The 25,782-nt window shown below is 47.7% G+C and overlaps 11 protein-coding genes across 11 annotated transcripts; 6 read left to right on the forward strand and 5 right to left on the reverse strand.

Annotated features, from left to right (window-relative positions):
* Nucleotides 1–319: 319 nt before the first annotated feature.
* GGS22DRAFT_163129 (MFS transporter) lies at nucleotides 320–2,380 on the forward strand. The gene is made up of 7 exons (XM_047961312.1): nucleotides 320–689; nucleotides 750–874; nucleotides 936–1,119; nucleotides 1,170–1,218; nucleotides 1,286–1,682; nucleotides 1,742–2,045; nucleotides 2,108–2,380. Exons 1-7 carry the CDS (start codon nucleotides 519–521, stop codon nucleotides 2,330–2,332), a joined length of 1,455 nt encoding a protein of 484 aa, XP_047819052.1. The 5' UTR covers nucleotides 320–518; the 3' UTR covers nucleotides 2,333–2,380.
* A 34-nt stretch (nucleotides 2,381–2,414) lies between these two features.
* GGS22DRAFT_140484 (alpha/beta-hydrolase) lies at nucleotides 2,415–3,880 on the forward strand. Its single transcript, XM_047958717.1, has 3 exons — nucleotides 2,415–2,902; nucleotides 2,983–3,628; nucleotides 3,713–3,880. Exons 1-3 carry the CDS (start codon nucleotides 2,654–2,656, stop codon nucleotides 3,742–3,744), a joined length of 927 nt encoding a protein of 308 aa, XP_047819053.1. The 5' UTR covers nucleotides 2,415–2,653; the 3' UTR covers nucleotides 3,745–3,880.
* Nucleotides 3,840–5,287, reverse strand: GGS22DRAFT_140448 (ras-domain-containing protein). The gene is made up of 6 exons (XM_047958716.1): nucleotides 5,006–5,287; nucleotides 4,861–4,872; nucleotides 4,717–4,775; nucleotides 4,581–4,634; nucleotides 4,355–4,516; nucleotides 3,840–4,276 (listed from the first exon to the last, which is right to left on the reverse strand). Exons 1-6 carry the CDS (start codon nucleotides 5,076–5,078, stop codon nucleotides 4,016–4,018), a joined length of 621 nt encoding a protein of 206 aa, XP_047819054.1. The 5' UTR covers nucleotides 5,079–5,287; the 3' UTR covers nucleotides 3,840–4,015.
* Nucleotides 5,288–6,019: 732 nt separating this feature from the next.
* GGS22DRAFT_140497 (40S ribosomal protein S3aE) lies at nucleotides 6,020–7,353 on the reverse strand. Its single transcript, XM_047958718.1, has 5 exons — nucleotides 7,220–7,353; nucleotides 6,990–7,074; nucleotides 6,879–6,904; nucleotides 6,319–6,820; nucleotides 6,020–6,235 (listed from the first exon to the last, which is right to left on the reverse strand). Exons 1-5 carry the CDS (start codon nucleotides 7,231–7,233, stop codon nucleotides 6,092–6,094), a joined length of 771 nt encoding a protein of 256 aa, XP_047819055.1. The 5' UTR covers nucleotides 7,234–7,353; the 3' UTR covers nucleotides 6,020–6,091.
* An 854-nt stretch (nucleotides 7,354–8,207) lies between these two features.
* On the reverse strand, nucleotides 8,208–8,920 carry GGS22DRAFT_140519 (uncharacterized protein). The gene is made up of 2 exons (XM_047958719.1): nucleotides 8,470–8,920; nucleotides 8,208–8,385 (listed from the first exon to the last, which is right to left on the reverse strand). The coding sequence occupies exons 1-2, from the start codon at nucleotides 8,768–8,770 to the stop codon at nucleotides 8,291–8,293; spliced, it is 396 nt and encodes a 131-aa protein (XP_047819056.1). The 5' UTR covers nucleotides 8,771–8,920; the 3' UTR covers nucleotides 8,208–8,290.
* Nucleotides 8,921–9,763: 843 nt separating this feature from the next.
* On the reverse strand, nucleotides 9,764–12,749 carry GGS22DRAFT_163150 (GTP cyclohydrolase N terminal-domain-containing protein). The gene is made up of 17 exons (XM_047961313.1): nucleotides 12,199–12,749; nucleotides 12,026–12,144; nucleotides 11,832–11,901; nucleotides 11,630–11,769; nucleotides 11,524–11,567; nucleotides 11,436–11,473; nucleotides 11,308–11,377; nucleotides 11,213–11,252; nucleotides 11,107–11,162; nucleotides 10,869–10,997; nucleotides 10,657–10,812; nucleotides 10,603–10,606; nucleotides 10,387–10,549; nucleotides 10,295–10,324; nucleotides 10,158–10,243; nucleotides 10,016–10,085; nucleotides 9,764–9,964 (listed from the first exon to the last, which is right to left on the reverse strand). Exons 1-17 carry the CDS (start codon nucleotides 12,510–12,512, stop codon nucleotides 9,952–9,954), a joined length of 1,542 nt encoding a protein of 513 aa, XP_047819057.1. The 5' UTR covers nucleotides 12,513–12,749; the 3' UTR covers nucleotides 9,764–9,951.
* Nucleotides 12,750–13,535: 786 nt separating this feature from the next.
* On the forward strand, nucleotides 13,536–14,932 carry GGS22DRAFT_163154 (Elf1-domain-containing protein). Its single transcript, XM_047961314.1, has 5 exons — nucleotides 13,536–13,993; nucleotides 14,067–14,111; nucleotides 14,182–14,320; nucleotides 14,372–14,419; nucleotides 14,496–14,932. The coding sequence occupies exons 1-5, from the start codon at nucleotides 13,991–13,993 to the stop codon at nucleotides 14,648–14,650; spliced, it is 390 nt and encodes a 129-aa protein (XP_047819058.1). The 5' UTR covers nucleotides 13,536–13,990; the 3' UTR covers nucleotides 14,651–14,932.
* GGS22DRAFT_140712 (uracil phosphoribosyltransferase) lies at nucleotides 14,844–16,409 on the reverse strand. The gene is made up of 5 exons (XM_047958721.1): nucleotides 15,822–16,409; nucleotides 15,383–15,741; nucleotides 15,154–15,308; nucleotides 15,075–15,091; nucleotides 14,844–15,016 (listed from the first exon to the last, which is right to left on the reverse strand). The coding sequence occupies exons 1-5, from the start codon at nucleotides 15,983–15,985 to the stop codon at nucleotides 14,965–14,967; spliced, it is 747 nt and encodes a 248-aa protein (XP_047819059.1). The 5' UTR covers nucleotides 15,986–16,409; the 3' UTR covers nucleotides 14,844–14,964.
* A 308-nt stretch (nucleotides 16,410–16,717) lies between these two features.
* Nucleotides 16,718–20,253, forward strand: GGS22DRAFT_163157 (uncharacterized protein). Its single transcript, XM_047961315.1, has 2 exons — nucleotides 16,718–19,468; nucleotides 19,530–20,253. Exons 1-2 carry the CDS (start codon nucleotides 17,084–17,086, stop codon nucleotides 19,812–19,814), a joined length of 2,670 nt encoding a protein of 889 aa, XP_047819060.1. The 5' UTR covers nucleotides 16,718–17,083; the 3' UTR covers nucleotides 19,815–20,253.
* Nucleotides 20,254–21,305: 1,052 nt separating this feature from the next.
* GGS22DRAFT_163161 (rheb small monomeric GTPase RhbA) lies at nucleotides 21,306–23,395 on the forward strand. The gene is made up of 4 exons (XM_047961316.1): nucleotides 21,306–21,836; nucleotides 22,115–22,254; nucleotides 22,357–22,485; nucleotides 22,665–23,395. The coding sequence occupies exons 1-4, from the start codon at nucleotides 21,782–21,784 to the stop codon at nucleotides 22,902–22,904; spliced, it is 564 nt and encodes a 187-aa protein (XP_047819061.1). The 5' UTR covers nucleotides 21,306–21,781; the 3' UTR covers nucleotides 22,905–23,395.
* Nucleotides 23,396–23,564: 169 nt separating this feature from the next.
* GGS22DRAFT_163163 (seryl-tRNA synthetase) lies at nucleotides 23,565–25,746 on the forward strand. Its single transcript, XM_047961317.1, has 4 exons — nucleotides 23,565–23,894; nucleotides 23,957–24,027; nucleotides 24,119–25,159; nucleotides 25,220–25,746. Exons 1-4 carry the CDS (start codon nucleotides 23,762–23,764, stop codon nucleotides 25,415–25,417), a joined length of 1,443 nt encoding a protein of 480 aa, XP_047819062.1. The 5' UTR covers nucleotides 23,565–23,761; the 3' UTR covers nucleotides 25,418–25,746.
* The last annotated feature ends 36 nt before the right edge of the window (nucleotides 25,747–25,782 follow it).

A 25,782-nucleotide genomic window follows, 5' to 3' on the forward strand; every position in this document is an offset into this window, starting at 1 on the left:
CCGATACATTTCTAGGGTCTCTCCTACCTACAATTATTCATTGGCAACTACCTTATACCTAAAGTTTCACATTTCACCTCCCTATACAGCTCGAAACTGCATGCTATATAGCGTTTTTATTCCGGTAAAAGGCAACAGCTTACCTAGGTATATAAAATCCATTTGCTATATGCATCGGTTCCGAGAACAACTCATTCCTTATCTAGTTGTAGTTGCAATCGTCTTTAGACCCCTCGAGTTAAGGAGTAGGGAATTGTCAGCCAAACGGTTGCCAGTCCAATGAATTGATATATGTCGTTAAAATAGGTAGTGAAAAGCGATTAGAATAACAGCCTATATATCCCGTATCTAGTAGTATACCCCCACGTAACGACGTCCCTCAAGGTCACATTGAAACTCAGAGGTGGAGGCGGGGAGAGTTGTGCTCCGTACGGAGATAAAGATTACCTAGGCTATGATAATGAGCATCTTCACGTCCCCCTCATACTCATAGTCTAGTTGAGAGAGATACGCATACGATGGAGTTTAAAGGACAAAAACTGCCGCCTACCCCTAAGTTAGGCGACACCGCCATCGTAGACGAGAAGCCTCTTATAGTCGAACAAGAAAGCGAACCTCATACCCATGCGAGAATTAAGATGGATCCTAAGGAGAAAGCCTTGGTGCGCAAGCTTGACCTCTATATAATGGTACGTATCAAGGGCGACCTCAAGGACGCATGTAATGAAATAAACTGATATATAGAGTAGCCAACCATCTGTGTCATGTACTTCCTTAACTACGTTGATCGTAACGCCATCGCACAAGCTCGTCTAAATCACTTCGAGCGCGATCTCAACATGGCAGGTAATGAATTCAATACTGCAGTCAGCATGTATATGACCCCTTTGCCATTAGCATGAAGTAGAAACGTTACGTTAACAACTATCCCATAGCCTCTTCGTCGGATACGTACTCATGCAGGTACCGAGCAACATGTTGATTACACGCATCAAGCCCGGAATCTATATGTCTGGGTGTATGTTTGTCTGGGCCGTGGTGTCTACATGTACAGCTGCTGTCAAGAATTATAGAGGCCTCGTAGCTAGCAGGTTCTTCTTGGGAATCGCAGAGGCACCGGTGAGAGACCTAGCCTTGTCTCCTAATCTAGCGTGGCTAACTTAGATGAGTTCTACCCCGGCGCCACGTACATTCTGGCGATTTATTATACGCATAGTGGTCAGTCATGGACTTCCACTAGTATCCATCTTTGTATCAAGCTGATTCTCGCTTCATTTTCTAATAGAGATGGCCACACGCGTCGGCCTCATGTATTGCGGACAACTCCTCGCAACCGGGGTCACTGGCTTAATCTCGGCCGGTGTCTTCGCCGGGATGGATGGGCTTCGAGGATTAGCAGGTTGGCAGTGGCTCTTCCTCGTCGAAGGCGCCTTCACCGCATTCGTCGCCGTGCTCGGATTTTGGCTTCTACCAAACACGCCAGACGACACACATTGGCTGAGTGCCGAGGAGCGCAAGTTAGTACGGGCTCGTATAGAGCGCGACAGGATTAGCGATGCCCTCGGCGAGGCCAGTGCATGGGATGGCCTCAAGCAGGCTTTCGGAGACAAGAGGACATGGCTCTTTTGCTTTATGCAAATGTTCCATCTGTCGGCTTGTTCTTTTAATGCTTTCTTTCCGACGTAAGTTCTTCATTCCCTTGAAACCGTGATAATGACATTGACACCATCATAAACGGAAGTGTCGCCAAGACGCTCGGATATAACACCACAGTAACGCTCCTATTGACATGCCCGCCGTTCGTACTCGCAGGAGCTGGCAGCACTATAGTTGGTTGGAGTTCCGGGAGACTAAACGAGAGGACGCGGCATATCACTATCACACTATCCATCGCAATCGTTGGATTCATCATAGCAGCCAGCACGCTTAACACGGCGGCACGTTATGTTGCCTGTTTCATTTTCCCCGTCGGCGCTTTCTCTGCCAACTCCGTCGTTGTCGGCTGGGCGTCATCGACCCTAAGCCAGACAGAAGAGAAGAGAGCCGTAAGTTTCGATATGTCTCCAATCCGTATATTTCTCGCTTACAAAACCTCATGTTATTATAGGTCGTTCTTGCGATAACCAATGTCTTTGGTCATATCGGATATATATACGGTGCGTATCTATGGCCAGATAGCGATGAACCTCGATACGGTATTGGCTTCGGGGCTTCCGCAGGCTTCGCGCTCCTTTCTATATGTTGCGCTTGGGTAGTCCGCATGTTGCTGATTCAGGAAAACAAGAAGATCCGAGCATCGACTACGGGGAATGTGAACGTGTACAGCTACTAGAAAATGTATAAGAACTTTATGTTAATTATAAACTTCATAATACGAAGCAGTACCTCTGTACATTCTAATGACGTCTCGGCTTGCTCGGCGTAGTTCGTAGTGGGGTCGGAAGGAAGCCGACTTGAGCTCCGATATCGATATTGCGTCAGTTATCAATGATCTAAAATATTTATTTTAAGTACTTAGTACCTCGTCTCGATAAGTCGCAACCTGTACCAATCCTCACCTAGAACGATACCGCGGCCGATCGCGCGAGGCGCCAGAAACTCAATTAATGCACCGGGCATAGTCACGGTACATAGGACCAACCCAATATCAACAATGGCGACCTGGCGCATCGTCTCCCCACGCTTAGCCCTCAGCACGCCTCTGCGAGCCATAATATCGCGGCCGTACTCCTCGAGCTCTACAGTCCCATTAGCATACGACCACCACGAGCCCCCGAAAGGCGACCGTCACCGACAAGATGCGCCCATAATATTCATGCACGGTCTCTTCGGGTCCAAGAAGAACAATAGAAGCGTATCGAGAGCCCTAGCGCGGGATCTCAAGCGTCATGTCTATACCGTCGTAAGCCCATTCTCAATCCCTCGGCTTCCATCTCTATTCGTACTTGAGAGCCATCTAACACCAATCTTCCGCATCCGCAGGACCTACGCAACCACGGCGAATCCCCCCACGCGCCCCAACACACCTACCTAGCCATGGCCTCCGACATCGAGCGCTTCATCCAAGACCACGGGCTCAAATCCCCCAGTCTAATTGGACACTCCATGGGCGCCAAAACGGCCATGACCCTCGCGCTGTCCTCACCCTCTCTCATCGCCGACATCGTCGCCGTAGACAACGCGCCCGTCGACGTAGCTCTCTCCGGCACCTTCGCGCGGTACATAGAAGGGATGCGACGGATCGAAGCCGCGAGCGTAACGCGGCAAGCCGACGCCGACGCCATCCTCAAAGACTACGAAGACGACATCGCCATCCGCCACTTCCTGCTCGGGAACCTGTACCGACCATCCCCCTCCCCGTCTACACCAGCCGGTCCAATCGCGCAAAAGTTCCGCGTCCCGCTGGAAATACTCGGCCGTTCGCTAGGCCACCTAGGCGACTTCCCGTTCAAAGACCCTTCCGCGGCGCGGTTCGCGGGGCCGGCGCTGTTCGTGCGCGGGACGCGCAGCGCGTATGTGCCTGACGAGGTGGTGCCGCTGATCGGGGAGTTCTTCCCGCGCTTTCGCTTGGTCGATGTTGACGCCGGGCATTGGGTTATTTCGGAGAAGCCGGAGGAGTTTCTGAGAGGTGAGTTGTTTGCACATACGAGACAATCCCCATGATTTTGAAATCTGTGTGACTTGGGTTGAGGCTAATCGGGATTTCCTGCAGCTGTTATCGAGTTCCTCACGCCGAAAGAGTAAGGGGTAGAGCATATGGTAGAGGATACACGAGAGCGAGTGCGACATAGACGGGATAAAGGTACGGTCTAGAGGGTTGTAAATAATTCGTGTATCATTGCATTGCGTAGCGTCGCATAAAGGGATATCATCATCTAGAGAAGGAGAAGAACTTGGAACACTATGTACATTGCCACCTGCATCGAAGCCTTGGCGTTTATCCTGGGATCTGCTTTGTTACCGATAGACAAAATAGAGACAAGGGTTGGCTTGGTTTGGGTTGGATTGGTTTAGATTAGCAGGGGCAGGCGGAGGAGTAGTCAGATCCTAGACCTAGATTTATACCCGCGTTGCTGGCCGCGGGCGTGGCGGCGGCTAGGAGCTGCGGTTTCTGCACGATTCGGTCCACGACTTCCACGAAGGGCCGGCGGATGTTCTCGCGCGTCTTGGAGCTGACTTCGCAGAAGCCGGCGCCTTGCGACTCCGCAAACGCTTTTCCTTCCTCCTCGGTAACAGCCCGACCACCTGTAGCTATCTTGTCTAGTTTGCTCCCGACCTTGATTTTCGAGTTAGTTGTGACTTCAGTCCAGTGAAATATCATATCTAGGTGTAAGTGATGTATGGGATACGATACCAAATAAAGCACGGCATCTGGAGACGCGTTCATTCTCGCTTCGTCGATCCACCTTTCCATGCTGAGGAAGCTCTTCCGGCTAGATATATCGTAGACTATGATGACAGCATGTGCACCTCTGTAGTAACTAGTCGATAACGTACGGAAGCGTTCTTGGCCAGCCTTCAAGCGAAGAGGGTAAGTATGATAGACGCAGCAAGTTGTATAACTCATATAAGTAGCTTACGGTATCGAATATGTTAAGTCGGTATGCCTTCCCATGCACGGCAAGCTTCTTCATCTAGAGATAGTGAGTCGAGAATTAGTCCCAACTCATCCATTCGCTCACTGAGGCGCGGGTTGACGTTAGTTATATCCCATACCTTAAAATCGATACCAATTGTTGCCGTCGTCGACTCCGGATCATATTGGTCATCGCAGTCTATAAAAATCTTAGAAACCGAAGCAATATCAACCGGAAAGAACCCGCAGCACAAGCCGGAGATCCCGGAGTAAGAACCTCATACATCTTAACAACACTATTCATCATGTTAGCCTCAGCCCGAAATATCCTTAAAATTCTAGATCCAGTTTCCGATAGGTAGGCGCGATGCGACCCGGCTATCCGGAACCGCCGTTTCAGAGAACAGAGGTAAATTCACGTGTACGTACATGCAGATTTGCCGGCGCCAGAAGGGCCGATGATCAGGACCTTGAGGACCGGGAGCTGATCCTCGGAGACCATCGTTTCTTTCGTTATCCGATTCCCGACTTTTTTACTTGTGCGACGGATCTATTTCCTAGGAAGTCGGTAGCTGTAATGCGACGCCGATAATGATGAAGTAAATTAAGGATAATTGTAAGTGAATAATAATAAACAATGATATGAACAATGAAAATGAAGCTTTTCGTAGGTGAGAGGAAGCAGCTGCCGTATCTTGTTTTAGGTAATGTAAATAATCAATTATGCCATTGGCGGTATTTGGTCATGCGAGCGGAACCACGGTCATTTTATGGTGGCGGATTTTTACTTGGTTGCCGGGTACCTTTTCGAAAGTTCAAGCTACCTGGGTAATCTCCTGGACCCTCCGAGGTCCTACGTACAAGACTTTGACGTGTACCTGCCTGTGACGTACTAATAGATGATTGGTAGAACCTTCTATGTCGTGGAAAGACCAGCCATGTCACAATACTATTTAAACCCATCATTGTAATAAGATCCTTTGTATGATAACCTTATGTACCTACCTAGGTACCTAGGTAGTAGGCAAAGACATTACTGAGTACACTGTTCACATGATATAGGCATCCATGGATGCATGTGAAAAATTAAGCAGGTGCATCAAAGAGCCGCATGTTAAGGGTATCAGGCCTATCAGAATAAGGTATTGTCCTAAAATGGCCATTCGTGGATCTGAAAACCCGGGACGGGACAGGACGGGCCAGAGCAGGAATGAGCATCATGGGATATGTGAAGGAGTATCGAAGCCGCGCGTGTGTATATCCTGCTCGGCATCTGGCTTCCGGTTATCCCGACACCAAATAATCTGCCATGGTTTGGGAGAGACCAACATCATATCACATAACTGCAATCACCGAGGGAAACACCCATAGTCATCAGTTAACCTTTCTCATTTTTTATGTCCTGAGAGGGCTGCTGTAATCGCAGCTACCATGCTGCGCCGAATGCAATCAGAAGTGAGACCTATTGCCATTGCACAAAAACCCACGCCGTCCCATGACCAGAGTTCATCATAATTAGACCTCCTCAAGGACTCGTTCCTTGAACTCACGTTCGACCTTCTGTCCCTCCTCGTTCGTCGTGGACTCTCCGTGCAGGTTCATCAAGGCACCGAGGTCGAACTTGGGTGACTTTAGGAGCTTGACCTTGCGGATGTGCACCTAAAGAATTATTAGTATAAGACGCACAAGACTAAAGTTGCTAGGGTGTAGCCTATTATATTAGGCGGGAAGTCGGTACATACGTTCTGAAGGGGGTAGATGCCTTGCGTGGCCTTCTCGATCTCGCGGCCAATGACCTCAGGAATCAGCTTAGAAGTCAGTTGCTGTAAGGTGCAAGTAGCAGCCTCGCGCTGAATGATCTCTACCATCTTCTTTCGGATGGCGCGAATCTGAGAAGAAGCGGCGTATGTGGTCTTCTTGATCTGGTTGGGTCGTCGCTTGGTGAAGGCGATAGCGAATAGACGTAGGAGGTAGTCGTCGGTGGTCTTGACGGTGACGTTGGCCTCGATAAGAGATTGCCATTTTCGCACCAAGGAGCGTAACTTGTCGGAGGTGAAGTCCAATCCGTGGAAGTTGGTCAGGCAGTTCTTGCCCTGGACCTCGTCAACGCGTAGCTTGACCTTGCGGAACGCATGGTCCTCATCCTTCTGTAGATCGGCTAGGGAAACCTCGAAGATTCGGCCCTTGAGAGCATCGTTCGCGTTCTTGAGACCGGTGGTTCGGTTTACGAGGGTCTTACCAACACTATAAACCAAAATTAGATATTGCCAAATATTAGTATACCAGAAAAGATTATTCGTACTCTCGGATGTTGAAGGGAGCCGGGGCCTATGTATTGAAGTCAGCCATGGAGTCCTTCGAGGAGTGGAAATTGATCTGAAAATTAATTATTGAATGAGGGGCATTCGCTTACCTTGATGGAGTACCAGTCCTTTCGTGCGAAAGGGTCCTGAGCCTTCTTCTTGAGGCCCTTCTTGCCTTTAGACAATCTCTTGTTCCTATTGCGAGCGGATGGTTAGTATTAAATTCTCCATTGACCATCGACCCAGGCGCGGGAATGTGCAGAGCGCTCGAATATTTATTGGTATCGAGTATCGAGGGATTATAAATGTCGCAGAGGTATAATTAAATCAAATGACTTACTTTCCAACCGCCATGTTTGCGAAGTAGATGTGGTTCGCAAGTCAGGACGTTGTTGAAGATTGTGTTGAAAGAAAGCTTTTGGTGTTGCGTTTGGATGGATCTGGCTGTGAATTCTAGTGCGGCCAAAATTTGACGTTTGTGCGTGGAAAATCAAATATTACGGGTCCGTCACATGACCTTTTTCCTTCGACAAATTTATCTTTTTTGGTAAGACGCTACGCGACAGCCAATGTGCTTAAATTATGTACGTACCCGACAAATACTTTTTAACATGCGGGGTAACTGCATACTTAGGGTTAGATTATTAAAACATCAAGGATAGCATCATAGCGAATATTTTATCCAAATTTTAGAGGCTTTATTTCTTTATTTAGCACACTTTAGCTATTATAGTTTCACTAGCATGGTTCGCTATCAATTGATTCAATTGAAAAGAGAAAGAAGTCTCAGTGAGATATTCTAATTATTATCTCATTACTATTTTATTTGGTGTTGAAGTTGTCTTTCCCTAGCTGTCGCCAGCTAAATCCCTCACAATTACTTCAGTCATCTTGGTGCTGTTTACCCCGCAGATTTCTCAAGAACTCGAACTCGATGCTCGAGCTATCTTGAGATATAGACGAGCTTCAGAACCCAATCGATGAACAATACAATCCATAATCCACAATCCTGACTTTTATATCCCGTCCTTGCCGCTATTATAAACGGGTTGTCCCAGTGTTTCCCTTCATATGCTCACTTGCAGAATAGATCCGCAATCCGTTAACCTGTATCAGTTCCGCCGAGAGCCGATCCCGAAACATCCAGGCAATGATAGATCCTGGTGGTGTACATCGAAACATATATCTTAATACAAGCAAAATAACTCCCCGGCGCCGGTTGACCCTGTCGTCATGCTTTATCATTCGCTTTCACATTATCGCACCCAAAAAAGAAAAGGTGAGATGACACGAGCTTCGTGTTCGGGGAGAAAACTCGGCGATCTCGGCGATCCCCGTCTCCTTCCCCAATACTCGGTCTCCTGTCAATTCCAAATCCTACAATTCCCAGACCCCAATTCGCAATTGCGAGTCAGGCTCTCTCTTCAACCGCCGCCTTCTCTTCGTCTGGATGCTCGCCTACTTCCCAGGCGTCGAAGCTGGGGAAGCTAAAGTAGCAAGCTGAATCTAATAATTGTCAAGTTAGTATAGTTGTTGATGAAGTTATATCGCCCCGTGGGTCGATAAGCGGGAACCGGAATCGGTACGCACGTGGATCATGATTTGAATTTGATATGTGAGACTCGCGGGCATCCGCGGAGTCTAAGCCATAGCTCCGTGTCGACGATGGCGACGAGTTGGCGTTAGAGATGGCGACCCGGCTGAGCAGCTCTGTTGCTCGCCGGTTCATATTTGGGCTCGTCAACACCCCTTTGCAGGCATTGGAGGTAGTGATCGAAGGTTCCGTGGCACAGGCTCTGAGCAGGCGGGGCCGGCGTCTTTCCGCACTCTTGGGTCTTGGAGAAGACTCCCTTCGAGGTACGATGTCGGGTGAATATCTTGCTGCAGCCATTCCAGATCGAGGTATGATGATTCTTGGTAGATAGTAGGTCTATACGATGAGGTTGTCGAGGAAACGCTGATTTGGATCGTAGCCTTGGAAAAGCTTGCAATTTGAGTGGCAACTTTGGTGAAAACAATGCAGGCTAGAGGAGCATGCTCCCCATAGATCAATGGATATCTCACGCGTTTAAGACAGTAGGCAGTAAGGCGAAAAAGGCCGCTAAGAACCAAGCTCTACCGGCTGTTGTGGAACGACTCCCCAGACACTCGGTGCGGGCATGCCACATGTCACTCACGAATGGGGACATTTCGCATGTGGTGGCAGCTCTATGGTCTCCGTTGGTCTGGCTGATTTGGGCGTAGACGCCTGCAGCGCTGTTGGGTCGTTATGCACCAGTTAGAGACGTGGAGGGTGGAGTACTTGCTGACAACTGAACCACTCACGAACTCGTAAAGGTTTAGTATCTCTTAACATCTGCAACCCATCCTTGCATACAATATCCCAGCACACACTTTGCCCTCTTGATGTACTACGTGGTAGCCACCCCCATTTTTTCCTTACTTGGACAGAGGGGATGCTAGGGAATACTAGGGGATACTAGGGGGTACGTTTCAAGTGGCCAGAGACAGCGACCTGCCAGCTCTGGAAGTCGCTGAAGGGGGTGTCAGCGGCCTGGAGCTCAACGCGGGTTCCGTGATGGTGCCCCCTTGTATATTCCGTGCATCTAATCAACCCACTGAGGCACCGCCCGCTACGCATACTATGTACTCCTCCATGCCGATGCATCTCATCCTGCCTTTGCCTTCTAAGGCTGATGTGGACGAACTCTGGATTGAAGCTGCAAGATTCCATCATATGGATAAATCTACCTGTTGAATTGACGTGCTACGACGTAGGTGGTTTGCCGGATCGTTGCCGCTTGGACATGCTACAATAGGATCACCGTCGCACACTGTAAGAAATCGCAGATATCACCGCAGTCACAAGGCACAACATTCAGCATATAGCACAATCGAGACGCGTTTTATGGAATGCATAAGTACATTAGTCTCACGCGTGGCAATAGTAGAAGCGGGGGTTCCCAAGAATGAGATCAAGTTTTCGACCGGTACGTATCCCATTCTCAATTCAACTCCTACATCGGGCTCATCGGCAAAGCCAGTTCAATCGGAAAGCTCACCAGTGATTCATCAGTGATCAATGCTGTCATTGTTATTAATACGAAGAAACAGCGTTTGGTTGGATGGTACTCACTCATCCCACATTCGGCCCTGCACGGCTTTCAGTTCGTCTTCAGTCATTCTGTGACCGGCCGTAAAGTATCCTGCAAGTTATCAGCCACCCATCGTCAATTTTGATGACTACTTGGTGCAAGTAGGTAAGCTATAAAACCCACCGGCAGTGATCTTGGCGTCTATTTCGACCCGCGAATCTGCGGGGATTAACTCCTCGGGGAGTTCTACCCGCTCATGGATAGGGATACTATTACTGGTTAGACATCTGCTTTGGTGTGCTGTACGGGAATCAGCTTACCCCTGGCCAACGATGGCATCGTGCTTCATGCTGCATTGTAGTACCTTAGCACCTGATACGTCCTCTCCACTATTCGTACCCGAGTTACTTACTTGCTCATACTTAGCATCTTATCGATCTTCTTTATACCGAGCCAATGGAGGATATCGGGCATCAGGGCCTGGAAGCGCATATCTTTAACGCCAGCGACGTTTTCGGTCCTCTTGAAGTAATCCGAGGCGCGGTCTTCTCCTCGTTTTCTCGCATTGTATACAACTACCGGATATGGTTAAGGCTTTAGTATTGGGCCAGAAGGCATGAAAACTTACGATACTGATATATGTTAGCACCTCAGCAATCAAAAACGGGGGGAGGTGAGTTACCTTGGTGACTTCGCCCAATGCTCGTCCTTCTTTTCTGAAGTATATGACAACGCCGCTGCCGCCATTCTGAGCTTCTTTGACAGCCTCTTCGATGCCGAAGATAAGATAGGGTCTGCAAGTACAGATATCGGAACCAAACACATCACTACCGTTGCACTGCATTATATGTAAGCCGGACGTCCTCCGACCAATAGTCGGGATGCAGAAATTACCTCATCATGGACACGCAAGGCCAATCTACATTTTTCGTCAGACATCTTCGCCGGGTCTCCGAAGCAATAGACAGTCAATCCGCCTACAAATGTCAGCTTTAATGGTTTGACATTCCTTCGGATTAGGAGCTTACTTACCAATTGGGGGCAAGAAGACCTTGATATCACCTCGTGTGATAAGCTATACATGTGAGTGGTTAGGTCTATACCAATTCTGTCCAGAGCAGTGAACGCTTACTTCTGGATAACTACCACCGGTGTGTTCGAACAGGGAACGCCTTAGAACACCCTCATCTGTTCAGATCAGTCATCAATCTGCCCGCGTTACCCCCTTGGGTGCATACCTATTCCAAACCTTTCGGCTACACCAGGAAGATACCAAACCTACTATCATTAACATCACCATAAATTTAAGGCTTCAGGGTGAGGGGGTTCCTACTGGCTCAACTGCAAACTTTGTCACGGCAAGCTCTCCACTCGCATTCAGACATACTTTTCCATCGGGAACACTAGAATTAGGCCAATTTGTGAGTAGATGCGACTAAACGTGGCGAGCGAGATACATACAGTCGACCTTTTCGGACACTCTCTTCAAGCTCGGGGAGCTAATTCAAATTAACGTGGCTCGAAAGTTGGGGGTTTTTTATGGTTCTACCTTCATATGAGCCTTGGTAATCGCGATAGTTGGACGAATGTCGACTACAATGATTCATCAGCATACTCTGCACAAGAGAAAGTCAACCACGTTGACGATTAATTACCGTTTTCTTTCTCAATGGTATCGGAGAAAAGCCACGGGGCTAAGTGGCCCCAGGGGTCCATGGCGACAATCTTTTTCTTGTCACCCCATTGAGGAAATGGGCCAATAGGGGCAGCCGGCTCCGTGTTGGTGAAATCAGGTCTATTAACCAAGATACAATTAGACAATATGTTTAAGGTAGGTAATACTAAACATCGTCATACCTGTGGTTGGCATTGAGCTGTTTGCTGGCGAGAGCAAGAGCGTAATAGATGGAATAGGAGCCACCGTGTGCTATGTTATTCAGTTATCCGGTTATTTTAAACCCCTATTGCCTAATAGTAGGACACAGCTTACCTCCGATAGCTAAAAGTGTTGTTAGTGACTGGGCAAAACAAACAGGAACCGACAAACGTACCATTGCGTTTCCGGATCGTGGACGATGATCGGGAGACAACCACTGGGCCACGCTCAACTGCGTCCGGGGCACCCCATTGAAGGGGGATTGGGCTGATACCGATCTGTTTGGGATAGGTACTAACACGGGGTTAATACTAGACCACGATACTTTCCCCGAGGGTTATAGCCTACGTAAGAATAATACGAGATGTGAACCCCGATTTCTCTGCCTCTTTTGACGCAGATGGTGCCTTGGTGGCGTCGGATTCGCTTGAAGCTATAGTCGCCTGAACGGGCGAAGTTGGGATTCCAACGAGGGGAGAAGGCGATGCCCTGCTGATATCAGGACTCGGAGCTCGGAGAGGTGGTGCAAGAGCATCAAGTCGATAAGACACAGATTCAACCTCTGTTGCTAATCTACTCTGGTTTTCCTGAATGGTCTTTAAAGCTTCAAGAACATCGGCCATGCCCACTTCACCATCTTTACCTGAACCCGAGCTTGCCATTGTCACAGTTGGACGAATATCAACTTCAAAATGTAAAGCAAGAGATGGAACTTTATGAGAATAAGGTAACTAGATCAATGGCTGTAAATCCGAAACAATTTATTTGTATGTTTGACTCAATACTCTCCTTTAAAAAGAGTCAAAATGATGACTGAGTAAGGTGAGAGTGAGTAAGGTAGTTTAGTTTAGTTAAAGCGGTCAACTATGAAAATGATAGAGTTAAAGGTAGATCGGTGGTCGGTATGTGCAGGTGGCTTTCTGGTATGAGGGTCCCTCGGGAAGGCCTAACTCTTTCAATGAATGTACCGAATACTCGGGCCTCCTACTCAGCTACTGCCGGACGAATTGGAATGACACCAGACAGACATGTACGGATCCAGAGATACTTCGTCCTACATACCTACTAGGTAATGTATTGACGTATCAACGTATCCGCGTATCAACCCAAGATAAGGTGCCCAAAGAGAAGTAGGCACCTGGGCACCTGACTGCCTAACAGCGATAAAACCCACCCGGACTAGGCACTAGTTTGTACCTGCATCTACTGTAAACCTCCGTTCCTTCCACGCCTAGCTTTGCCTTATCTAGGTACCTAGTAGGTAATTTAGGGTGTGCATAGGGATGTTGCAAAGAGGCATAAGACATTAATAGTATAAAATATATACGTAGAACATAGATCTCATATACCTACAAATGTGCCAATAGACGGACATTTTTATTCATACACTTATTGGGATATTTAATTTGTATTAGAAATGTATGTAAAAGTACCTAACTATCAGTGTGGGTAACAGTATGTGGATTCTTTCAACAATGATCATGTGGAACTTGAAAGCCAAGAAGGATCGATATCGGCAATGCAGTTAACGTGTATACAGCTTATGAATATACCAGGTATAGATTTGGTGAGGTAGCCCCACCCGCCTTGCCCTCAATTGCCCCACCAACCAGTGCAATTGATAAGCGATAAGATAGCCTTATCACTAGGTCCTTGAAACCATGGAACCTGTGGCTTCGACAGCAAGGCTACCTCCAAGGCGGGCTGTACGTATGAAGACAGTACCTATGATTTGAAGTGTTAAGTACATAAAGTACTTAATAAATATGTGTTGAGCTGGTGTGCTTTTGCGACAAACTTCTATGTTCTTGATTTTGTCATAAGTCTGGCAACAGCCTTGCGCAAACGAGGCCTTCTACTTATAACTGGGAAGCCGCCGGGGGACAGGGACTTAACCTAACTTAACCTGCCTAGCAGCCACGCGCGCCGATTTCCCCTACGCGACAGCCGACGTCATTTCCTCTGAAAAGTACGAATACTTTGACCGCGATTGCGACCGGTCAATCAATCAACCTTTTCCTCAACTCAACATTTCCCATCCAACGCCGCGATTATCTTGCATCGCGGCCACATCGTCGCCGTAGACCACAACAAAGAATAATTTGCAATTCTTTAATTTGAGTCTTGCACTTGGTTCGCGATGGTATGTACTACAGCCTTTTCTATTTTCTATAGACCAGCCATATGCTATGGACGCTAATACTCGGCCACTACAGGGAAAGCGCAAGAAGAGTTCGCGAAAGCCTCAGGGCAAAAAGAAGGTAACTCGCCTTCGATCCCAGAGATATAGATAGCATATTTTTAAGAACCAGAAATTTACATGCATCGCAGAACGATCCGCTCCCGACCGTCTTCACTTGTCTTTTCTGTAACCACGAGAAGTCAGTTAACGTCAAGATCGACAAGAAGCTCGGAATTGGCGATCTTGAATGCACGGTTTGTGGACAAAGATTTCAATGTGGTGTCAACTGTGGGTGAAAAAAATACCAACGTTGCCATACTTGGTTCTAATGTGTATTAGATCTTTCAGCTGCAGTCGATGTTTACAGCGAATGGATCGACGCCGCAGGTATGTCGACTTCAATTAATATACCCCGTACTAAATCACACACAAATTCACTAACAGACACCAATTTACAATATAGACGCTGTAGCAAAGGATAATAATACCGGAGGTAGTTCTGCTACAATTCCTCCGTATCGCCCTGTGCCTAAACAACCAGCCGCTGGTCGCTATGAGGATGACGCTGAAGAAGGTTACGAGGGTGAAGGAATTGTTCCTGACGAGGAAGAGGACTGAGCGAAGCCTGGTTCTTCCAAGAACAAAACCCCCTCTCACCAAACCACTTCGAGCAAGAAAAAGCCTAAGCATTCATGATGCTCACAAATCACGGCGCACGATCATTAGTGTCCTGGTTTTCAGTCCCCCATAAACCCAGTCAGACTGACTACCTAATTACGGTTCTTCGTAAGTCATGCTATCTACCAGAATAGCTGGGTTGCTTTGCTATTTGCACAATGAATAGAACCAACATGGTTTCAGATAGTGGTCAATTCTGAATTCAATGGATTATTTCCTAAGTTTACCTATGCTTCGTAATTATGACTATTACCCTACATGGTGTAAAATCGATCACCGAAATCGCCTAGGCCCGGAATAATATAGCTAGATCAAAGTTAGCAGGGGTTCAATATGATATACTAGGTATGGTTAGTTGGCATACTTCTTTTCGTCGAGACCCTATAGATTGTTTGAATTAGCAACTGCTTACAAATACCTAGGTAACTTGAAGTGCTCCTTACCTGGTCAATAAAAGCCGTGACAACTCGAAGTTTGGGGAACTTCGTTGCAAAGTTCTGCACTCCCTCTGGACTAGCAATCAAGTTCAAAAAGAGGATTCTCTCTTCTGGAACACCACGGGATTTTAGGACATCGACAGCCATAATAGCGGACCCGCCTATAGCAGCCAACTAGAGTTAGTTATCTGATATGTGAAAATATGGCACGGACACAGGTGGCTGGCTATCTGACCTGTTGCAAACATTGGATCAAGCAAAAGGACCCATCTATCGGCGATATCCTCGGGCAGCTTGTCGTAAAACAACTTCGGCTTTGCGGTCTCCTCGTCTCGCTGGATCAAGATTTTGCCGATTCTCACTGACCTACAGCAGTCTCGGAGGCCCTGTTCCATAGCTTCGCCAGCCCGCATGATGGAAACACCGCATATCTTCCCTTGGAACATAAGTCCATCGTAAGTGCGACCTACAGGAGTAGTCACGGTGTGCTCAACGACGGGTAGGTGGTTCAACCCTTCCTCGACAAGGAGACGAATGATTCGGTTCGAGTAGAAGATGAAGTCTGCTCGTTCCGTTTTCCTGTCACGGATCTTCCTATTCCAGAGATTGTCTATGAGTGATTCGAGCACAACTATAGCATCGCTCGACTCTCGCCTAACAAGGAAGTCACTCACGTGAGTAGTGCGATGAGCTGTGGTGTCTGGGGTAACGTGATAACGTTGTCATGTTCGACCTCTGTTGAGACGGTGGCGATGGGCTTTTGACTAGGCGAACGGTAGTCAGGTCCTACACATTGTACGGGGCCGGTCTGAGGCCGGTTTCCAGATTCGGTAGCCATCCTATACTCTGTAGGCGGTGAAAAGTATTGCAATACGTGACGTCCTGGGCCCTGCTGAGATTGTATACCGTAGAGATTGTACAGAGTTACAGCGATGCTTTACTAAGTATTTCCACTTAATAAATAGTATCGAGGATATACAATATAATTATTTAAGGGGACCAGAAAGTTTCTTCACTGTCTGTGATGTGTCTACGCGGATGTATTTCGTCGCCGATATCGAATAGGAAGTAGAGATATAAATGCTAAAGACCCCACAAGTGAAAAGACTAGCTTATGTGTTTCAGTCTAATGTGATAGGAGACTCGAGAGGGTCAGATTCCAAGGTAATGGAAAGGAATGAACCTCACTTTCCAATAGTCGGTATTAGATAGACTAGTTTGTAGGTTGTTCTAATATAACGATAATCTAAACCATAAACCCCCCCTAAAGTGAGTCTCGTGGAGCTGACTTGTAAAAAACGAAGGTTGATACGATAAGCCCTAATAGGCAATTCCTAAAAGTCTTGGCGAAATAGGAGCCCCGCGTGTACTAGGTACCTTCTTAAAGAAGTACTTTGGTATTCCAGGCTTCAGCTGGGGGGCAGTGATTCGCTACAAAGAGCGTGCTGACCGGCAGGAGTAGCTGAATTTGGTGGGTGGATGCTTCCGTCATTAGCAGGTAACAATGGAAAAGCAAGACCGACACGGCAATATTCAATGCATCTGCATTGGAAAGATGTCCCGAGCTTCAGCGTGAATCACGGCATCACCATCTCTACAACAACCTTTTTGGAGTGCACTTCATTTTCTGTCCTTTTTTTCCTTTTGACAAGACAATTTGGTCATCCCTCATTTGGAACAAAGAGCAAATCCATCGTGCCACCTTCAACTAAAAACTCACCTTAGTCCTTGGTCCTTGGAAGCCGTTACTTCTATCTAAATCAGCCCGCTGCAAGGCTACGACAAGCGCGTCTCCAATCTGTTTACCTGAACTTTATCACACGTTTTCACATCTCATCACGTTTGACATCCCACATCATCCTTATCGCTATGATCAATTAATCCCTTCTATGTTGGCAATATTCCAACCGTTGACCACAAGTAATTAAGAGTTATAATGGCCACGAAACAGGAATTTAGCGCACCGCGCAAGAAAGGATTGATGACATATGGAAAAGCTGCTCGTAAAAGACAGCCAAAGACAGTATTCACGCCAGCCGCTTTTCCACCTATCCTGGAAGATGATGATGGCTCTCCGGTTACGAAGCACAAGGCTACCGTAACACATCGGCGACCTTCTCTTCTCACTTCCCCTCAACGCGATCCTTCTTCGCCCTCCTCGAGTCTTGATAACATTCATCGTAACAAGACGAACACAATTAACTCAAACGAGGATCTGCAAAGCCAAGACCGGAAGCGCAAAATATCTCAAGTATATACGTCGTCTAAGGGGCGAGTACAAGAGCCTGCTCAGACCGGTCAGAAGAGTGTTTCTCAAAATCGCATACCTCCTCGATCGCGCCCATCTACCTCCACCAGCCTCCGTACCAGTAAACCAATCGCATCCACCTCACGACAACGCGCCCGGCCAGTTTCGCCTGAATTAATGGATATCGATAATGCTGAACCCAGCCTATCGAGTCCACCCCCGACCCCGACACTACCAAAGCCTTCGAGACAACCCAAGGCCATAGCTAGCAAAGGGTTAACATCATCAGTCTCAGGTACAAAAGCAGCAGGGAAAGCGAAACAAGGCAATACACAGCATCAAATCCCGCTACGCTTTGCGCGTGAAGATATCACGAAGCCAGCAGTCCCACGTGCAAGCTCAAGTGTATCTTCAAAGATAGTGAACAAGGAGGTTCGACCTACGCCTCAGCTAGCTCCTGAAAGCGTTTCGAAAAAGCGTCGACGCCGGCTGATCGATACACTAATTGAGCAGACCAAAGATGATGAGGACGAAGAGGTAATGGAATCAGTCGACGAGGTGCTTAGTAGTCAAGTAGATTCCAGTCAACCAACTTTAAGCCACCAAGTCAGCGATGTTTCAATGCTGGAGTCACAGCCGTTGCCCCAAACCCCAAGTCGTAATACTACGACATCTCAAGCGACCAGCATCAGGACTTTCGCACGTTCTAGCAGTGCGCTCAAGTTTACATACGGCCAAGGCAGAAAAGTGTTAGAAGAGGAAGGGGACTTGCTGGAATCTCTCATCCTACCCGAAGAGTCGTCAACATCATTAAAGGGAAGACGTTTGGAACTCGGTACACCAAAGAAAGTGGTTGCTGCTAAGGGAGCCCTTGACGATGATGATCTTGGAATCAATGGTTCGCCCAACTCAAAACTCCGAGATATTCATGAATTGAGACAAGCCGGGGCGAATTCTCGTGTAGCCGATACGATGCAAGACTTGGCTGACCAAATTGGCTCCCCGTGCAACAAACCTTCATCTTCTCGAAGAGCTGCGTTGATACAAGTAGCAGAGAAAATAAAGGACAAGGCGTTCATGTGGCAATGCCGCGATCACGGCGTTGAGGCGGCATTGTTGAAGGATACGGGCAAAGAGTCCGATATTATATCCGGATACCTCATATTATCTATCCTCGTGACAATACTGGCAAAGTGGCCTTCGTCACATATACAACAGCTCGTCCGGCTCGGGAACCCTGCGGGCATGTTTTCTCACTTGCTCGGAATATCTAAAGATATAAAGGTAATAGCGCGCGACAGAAAGAGCAATTTATCTAAGAGAAGCCAGGCATCTCTCATCGCTATTCAAACTTCGCTACGCGAGCTATCAATCTGGGATAAGGCTAGCCCGTCATATATCTCGCCGAGAAGTCTTGTTCTCAAATGCCTGCACCTGCTCGTCGCCCACGATGTCAACGCAGCTAGAGATCCTGCCATATTCTCTCCGGCTGTAACAGGGGCCCTCTTCTCAGTGCTCTCTGAGGCGGCTGAAAATGCAGAGCACTGGAATTATCCGGAAGCAACGGAAGCGATCGATCTAGCACATGCTTTATCGATCCTTGAATTCTATGCCGTTAGCATTGCGGAAACGCAGCGCATAGGCGTTAGTTGGGTTGTTCCATATCTCCCAATTGTAGCTGATGTCTTCGGGGCTTCTTCGCAGAATATAGTGCCGGATGTTACGGCCCAGAATAGTGAGGGCAAGCTTCTTGAGGATGCCGTCCTAAAGCTTACTATAAACTTGACAAATAATAGCTTGGAGGCGCCAGAGATATTTGTCTCGAAAGGACTTATACCAGCCTTAGCAGGATCTATCTCTAGCAATTTTACTAAGATTTGGGACTCGTTGTCTCAAGATACATGGGTCGATGGGCTCCTCGACAGCTTGGTCCTACGGCTAGGGATTTTGATTAACTTTTCGGAACACAGCTCGCTCGTACGAGAAGTTATAAATGATTGTCACCACGACGGCCAGCGGCCAATTGACGAGCTTATCCGACTGTTTCTAGAAAATTATCGGAGGACGGCAGAAGTAAGTTACCTAGGCAAAAGCTATACTCACTACCAAGTGTTTCCTACTAACAAACTGTTAGGCCGATTCGATGGAGACTAGTCACCTGAATGTAGCCTTCGGATACTTGACGGTATTACTAGGCTACCTAGCTTTACACGGGCCGGTACGACAGAAAATACGATCAAGTCATTCAGCCAAGAGCATTAAGCCGCTGCTTGACTCACTGCGCGAGTTCCTTACCCACCATAGGAAAGTGGAACAGAGTGTAGAGGAAAGTGAAGATGGCTCACGGGGTCACAGTAGCTATACGGAGCGGCTTCAAGATCTGGTACATCAACTGGAAGATCAGGCTGCATATGATTGATTCGGGGGCTGCTTACATAGACCGAGCGTGTCTCGTGACGCGGCACAATTTTCTGTAGGATCATCTACATGCAAAATTTACCGTCGAAGCAATGTAGGCTTGGCAACGGGATACGAAAGGGGTTGATGTGTTTTTCTCATCAGGTGCTCTGAAGAAGGAAAAGGGAGCTGAGACGTCTGTGATGAATTTTATTGGCATTGCCTTGAGGGAGTGTTCCTTAGACGATGTCAGAATATCATTAAAAACAGAAAACGATTACGTATGCGGGATGGGATTGGCAATGGCGGATAGGTACGGAAGCAAGCAAGCAACGCAGGCATAGGACTATACCCAGGACATAGAATTGCGTTGAATTGAAGAGAAGTAGGACTCTGAAATTTGATACTGCAACGTTTGCGATCTCTATACGGATCCTCAGCTTGAGCCGCAGGAATGCAACCTCACTTATGCCACCCTATGCCACCCTATGCTACCTTGTTACCCTATGTAACCCTATATGACCCTATGTCGCTCTCGGGCAGGGTATTCAGCAGCTAAGGTGCAACACCTACATACCCTTTACATGCGCTTCACATACACAGTAAGCGGCGCACATGGATAAGTACCTGGGGGCTGGTGAGGGTAGGAGGTATGTATTTTGCCGGAGTCTGGGTCCTGCCCCGCGGTCACCCACACAGTCGATGGTGGTGGATGAGTGGTTTAGCAAAAGCTAGCGGACTCTCGCCCTATTGGCTCACCCCTTATTGGTATGGTTTATGAGTTATGGTTATGTCAAAGGAAAGGTTATTAATAGGAACCCGATGCTACTAGATGCCTTAGCTAGCCGTGCTCGCATGGATACCCAGGAACCTAGCCTGTCTAGCTTAACCTTGGTTAAGCGTTAAAGCGTTCGATGGATGCTATTAGGAAAGAAGGACGCGCATGTGTTAATTGAACAATTACCAATTAATACTCGATTGATTCAATACTAGGTAGGTAGGTACTAGGTACATATGCATCTGCTAATCTCTATTGATCGAATGAGGGTTGCTATATATCCGTACCCCGCTGCCCGCTGCCCGCTGCCGGCCTGGTGGTAATTCCAATTCCAATTCCAAGCATGTGCACATGGCTTTTCTTGTCTGGGAAAGTTAGGAAGACTAGGATGACTAGGAAGGCTAGGGGAAAAAAGAAGACCCAAGGTGTGAAAAATTGAAAGGTCATCTTGTTTTTCTGGATTGCTTGTTACCTATACCTACCCAATGTTCAGCTCGTGTACAAAAAACAGGAGAGAGAAGGGAGATTTGAAGGAATAAAAGAGACCCCTCCTATTTCGTTCGCTTCTGACCTCATACATAATAGGCCAAATGCTTCTCAATCTTTGATTCTGATTCGAATGCGTGGTATCGTATCTTGGGTAACATCTGCTGCACGTCATAAAGTCATAAACACACACCAATGTGTTGCCTGATTCAAGAGGTTTAAGAGAAAGGAGAAGAGAAGAAGGGAAAAGAGGAATTAAAAAAATAAAGGTGTGCACCATCCCGCGCCCGTCGTTTAATGTTCTACTGTTTCGATGTTTCATGCTTCCATTAAGAGCTACCTATTCTAAATTGTCACTATCAACATCAACATCAACGTCACCGTCCCTTTTACACAATCACCAATTATCAATACCTTCCAGTTACAACATACAACACAACACGACACAATAATACCGTACATGCCTCTGCGCACATACCGCGCGCAGAGACATATACAACCCGACGCCTTTATTATACATTTTTCAATCCCCTCCCCCACGCCCACGCCCACGCCCACTCCCGAACCCGACCGCTGCTTATAGTACATACGTGTTTATGCAGCAGCATTACTCTATCGTGCTTATTTGAAAGTGTGTACCTGACACCAAGAACAGTTACTTTGTATAATATTACTTCCCAGCACTACGATATCACGCTTTCTTAGTCAACTGCGCCCCCGCGTCCATGCCGTCGCCATCCAAGCAGAGGAAGGTGGCCATTGTCGGCAGCCGATCCGTAGGTATGTATAATCTCTTTAATGCTAATATCTATTGTTGTATAATGTCACGTTCGCGTTCGCGTTCATGTTCACGGTCATGTTCATATTGATTGATGTTCCCCTCGCACGCCAATGCTTACCCTATCCGCTTCCCGTACCTTGCGAACATTCCATGCGAGCTTCCATGCGAGCTTCCATGGATCGTGCATACGTGCGATATGACATATAACATATCTCATATATATCTTACGGGCTTTTCGGGGATCACACGCTAATCCTTGGAACGTTTTCTATCGCAGGCAAATCCTCCCTAGCGGTTCAGTTCGTCGATGGCCACTTCGTCGAGAGCTACTATCCGACCATAGAGAACACGTTTAGTAAGGTCATTCGTTTCAAGGGGCAAGACTATGCTACCGAGATTGTCGACACGGCCGGACAGGTAAATTGTTTCTAATATCTGACACCTGCCTTATGGATGTTTAAGGTGCTTATCGGAGACTTCGATCGTGTGCTGACGGGAGACTTGCGTTGGTGGATATAGGACGAGTACAGCATCCTGAACTCGAAGCACTTCATCGGCATCCATGGCTACATGCTAGTGTACTCGGTCTCCTCGCTCCCCTCGTTCGAGATGGTGCGCGTGATCCGCGAGAAGATTCTGAACCACCTGGTTTGTCACACCCCTCCCCCAATCCCTTTCCCCCCTTCCTAACACTCTAACTCTACCCCCTGTTCCCCCAAAAACGCCACTATCACCGCCACCAACCTAGTCTGGCCTAAATCACCTACCTACCTACATACGTACCTAGCACCTGGCTAACCTGATTCGTCCTTTGCGACGATTGATAGGGTACGGATTGGGTGCCGATCGTCATCGTGGGCAACAAGAGCGATCTCCGACCGGAGCAACGCCAGGTCAGCCAGGACGACGGCCGCAAGCTATCCGAGGAGTTCAACTGCGCATGGACCGAAGCTAGTGCTCGCTATAACGAGAACGTCGGCAAGGCCTTTGAGCTCCTGATCGCACAGGTCGAAAAATCCCAAAACCCTAACGAGGCGACGGACTCTGGCAAGTGCGTCATCATGTAAAGGACGGGATATCATGTACGGGACGAGACGAGAGGGGATGGGGGCGGTACCGGGGTAATGGCACTGGTCCAAGGTACGGTAAATAGCTCAATTGGCATCCAATTGTCCGGGACACGTTCATAGGCATAGGACTATGTAGGAATTGCAATACGATACGATACGATACGTTGGAGTAAATTAGAAGAGGGGGCCCGTCGGTAGGGCGGTATGGCTACTGCTGGATTGGTAGAAGTCGAAGGTAAAACTAACTAAGTACTACGTTAAGGGTTATGAGAGTAGGTACGTCGAGGCAGCTGGGATTTGTTATCTTCGTCGATGTTGAATTGTCGACTACACGAGCTTTACTTGTGTGTTCGTCGTGGGTTGTTTGCTGTATATACTAGGTAATTAAGAAGCTCGAGTTTGGTCACGGAGTCAATCGGATCTGTTTATGGGATAGACATTGGACTTGGCTTGATTTATAGCGATTTGATATTGGTGATTGAGTAACATTGGATATGAATTGATTCAGAATATAACATTCAATAGGTAACATTAGATGGTGTTTACATTTGGAGGGGCTCAGAATGACGAAACCTTAGGGGTAGGGGTTTAAATGTAGATACCCTGGCAGCTCGAAAACCGAAGGTGGAAGTTCCAATACGAGGACTAGAGGGGTAAATAATGGTACGTACCGTATTATGCCCCGCGACTCTGCCCCTCCACTTTAAAAAACCACCCCACCAAAATTTGGCCTGGTAACAAGAACAGTCAACTATCAAGACAACAGACGCCTTTTCCTTTACCCGGCTCCCTAGGTATATTGAGAAATCGCTCGTAATATTCCTCATCTGAACGATTAATCCGCTGCCGCAATCATGCTCGACGTTCAAGATTTCATCGCCGAGCGGGGTGGCAACCCTGAGAAGATCCGCGAGTCTCAGCGCCGCAGATATGCCCCGGTCGAGGTTGTCGACGAAGTCATTGCCATGTTCGAGGACCATCGAAAAAGTCAGTCGCCTGTTCGAATATTCCCAAAGGTGCTCTTAACTAATATACCGCCACGATTATAGCTCAATATGCCGCGACTCAGATAAACAGCAAGATCAACGATGTCAACAAGCAGATCGGTGCTAAGAAAAAGGTCAGATTCCTTCTGAGTCACCGATATTCGACATTTTCTACGAACGCGCCACTTCGTATGTTAGGTAATTACTAACCCCAACGAATTCTAGGCTAAGGAGAACGCCGATGAGTTACTTCAGCAGAGAGCCGACCTCGACAAGGAGAAGAAAGCTCTCCTCGACTCGGCCGCCCAGAAAGATATTGCGCTGAAAGCCAAAATCAACACCATCGGCAACATCGTTCACGACTCCGTACCCGTAAACGATAACGAGGATAACAACGTGGTTCAGCGAACGTGGGCCCCGGAAGGCGTCAAGGTAGAAAAGAGGGATGTGCTTTCGCATCACGAAGTTCTCCTACGGCTGGATGGCTACGACCCAGACCGTGGAGTCAAGGTTGTTGGCCACAGAGGTTACTTCCTACGACAATGGGGTGTATTCCTCAACCAGGCCCTAATTAACTATGGCTTGGAATACCTCTCCAGCAAAGGATTCACACCTTTGCAGACCCCCCAGTTCATGCTCAAGGATTACATGGCGAAGACCGCCCAGCTAGAGCAGTTTGACGAGGAGTTATACAAGGTCGTTGATGGCGAGGCGCAAAACGACAAATACCTTATCGCCACCTCAGAACAGCCCATCTCTGCCTTCCACGCCGACGAGTGGCTTATAGCCAAGGACCTACCCATCAAGTACGCGGGATTCAGCACATGCTATCGAAGGGAAGCCGGTTCCCACGGTCGCGATGCCTGGGGTATCTTCCGCGTGCATCAATTCGAGAAGGTGGAGCAGTTCGTGCTCACGGATCCCGAAAAGTCGTGGGAGATGTTCGAAGAGATGTTCACCACCTCCGAGGAGTTCTACAAGTCTCTCGGCCTACCATACCAAGTTGTGGCCATCGTATCAGGCGCGTTGAACAATGCTGCTGCGAAGAAATTCGACTTGGAGGCCTGGTTCCCCTTCCAGGGAGAGTACAAGGAGCTAGTCTCGTGCTCCAACTGCACAGACTACCAGTCTCGCGCACTCGAGATCCGGTTTGGTGCCAAGCAGCAGACGGAGATCAAGAAGAAATACGTCCACTGCCTCAATTCGACACTATGCGCTACTGAGAGAGCGCTGTGCTGTGTTCTTGAGAACTACCAGACTGAGGACGTAAGTAAAATATCAACGGTTGAATGCTAGAGGAATATCGATACTAATCAATCACTTCAGGGTCTCCGAGTTCCCGAGCCGCTACGCAAGTACCTCCCAGGTGCTCCCGAATTCATTCCTTTCTCCAAGGAATTGCCTAAAGACACGACTTCGCAAAAGGCCAAAGCTAAAGCGGATAAGGGAGCCAAGCAAAAGGTGGCTGCCGCGGGAGCTGCCGTGGCGGAGGTTGGGGAGAAGCTGAAGAACACTGTTGTGTAACTGATCGGAGTTCGGGAGACCGGGATATCAAGGAATGCCTTTTGAATTGATGTGAACAAGTTACAGGAAGATACTCATGTGTGTGCTTCTGTTATGCTATGCCACTTGATGAAGAGCGGTGGCTATCATTTCTCCTAGAAACGTAGGAATTACCTCGGATATTAAGAGAAGGGGTATCTCATGAACGATTAGATCTCATGGGAGGTATAATTTTGTTACCTCGTTTACCTTTAAGAGAGAGCAAGTGTGATTATGGGTCACATTATGTTACCCAATGTACCTAGGTAAATAGTAAATACTGAGGCGGTATTACGCGGGTCACAAAAGAGTTTGAACCCTTGTCATGTGTTACTGCTTAAGTTTGT

The sequence above is a fragment of the Annulohypoxylon maeteangense genome, assembly GCF_022496945.1.
Source record: "Annulohypoxylon maeteangense strain CBS 123835 unplaced genomic scaffold GGS22scaffold_8, whole genome shotgun sequence".
NCBI lineage: Eukaryota > Fungi > Ascomycota > Sordariomycetes > Xylariales > Hypoxylaceae > Annulohypoxylon > Annulohypoxylon maeteangense.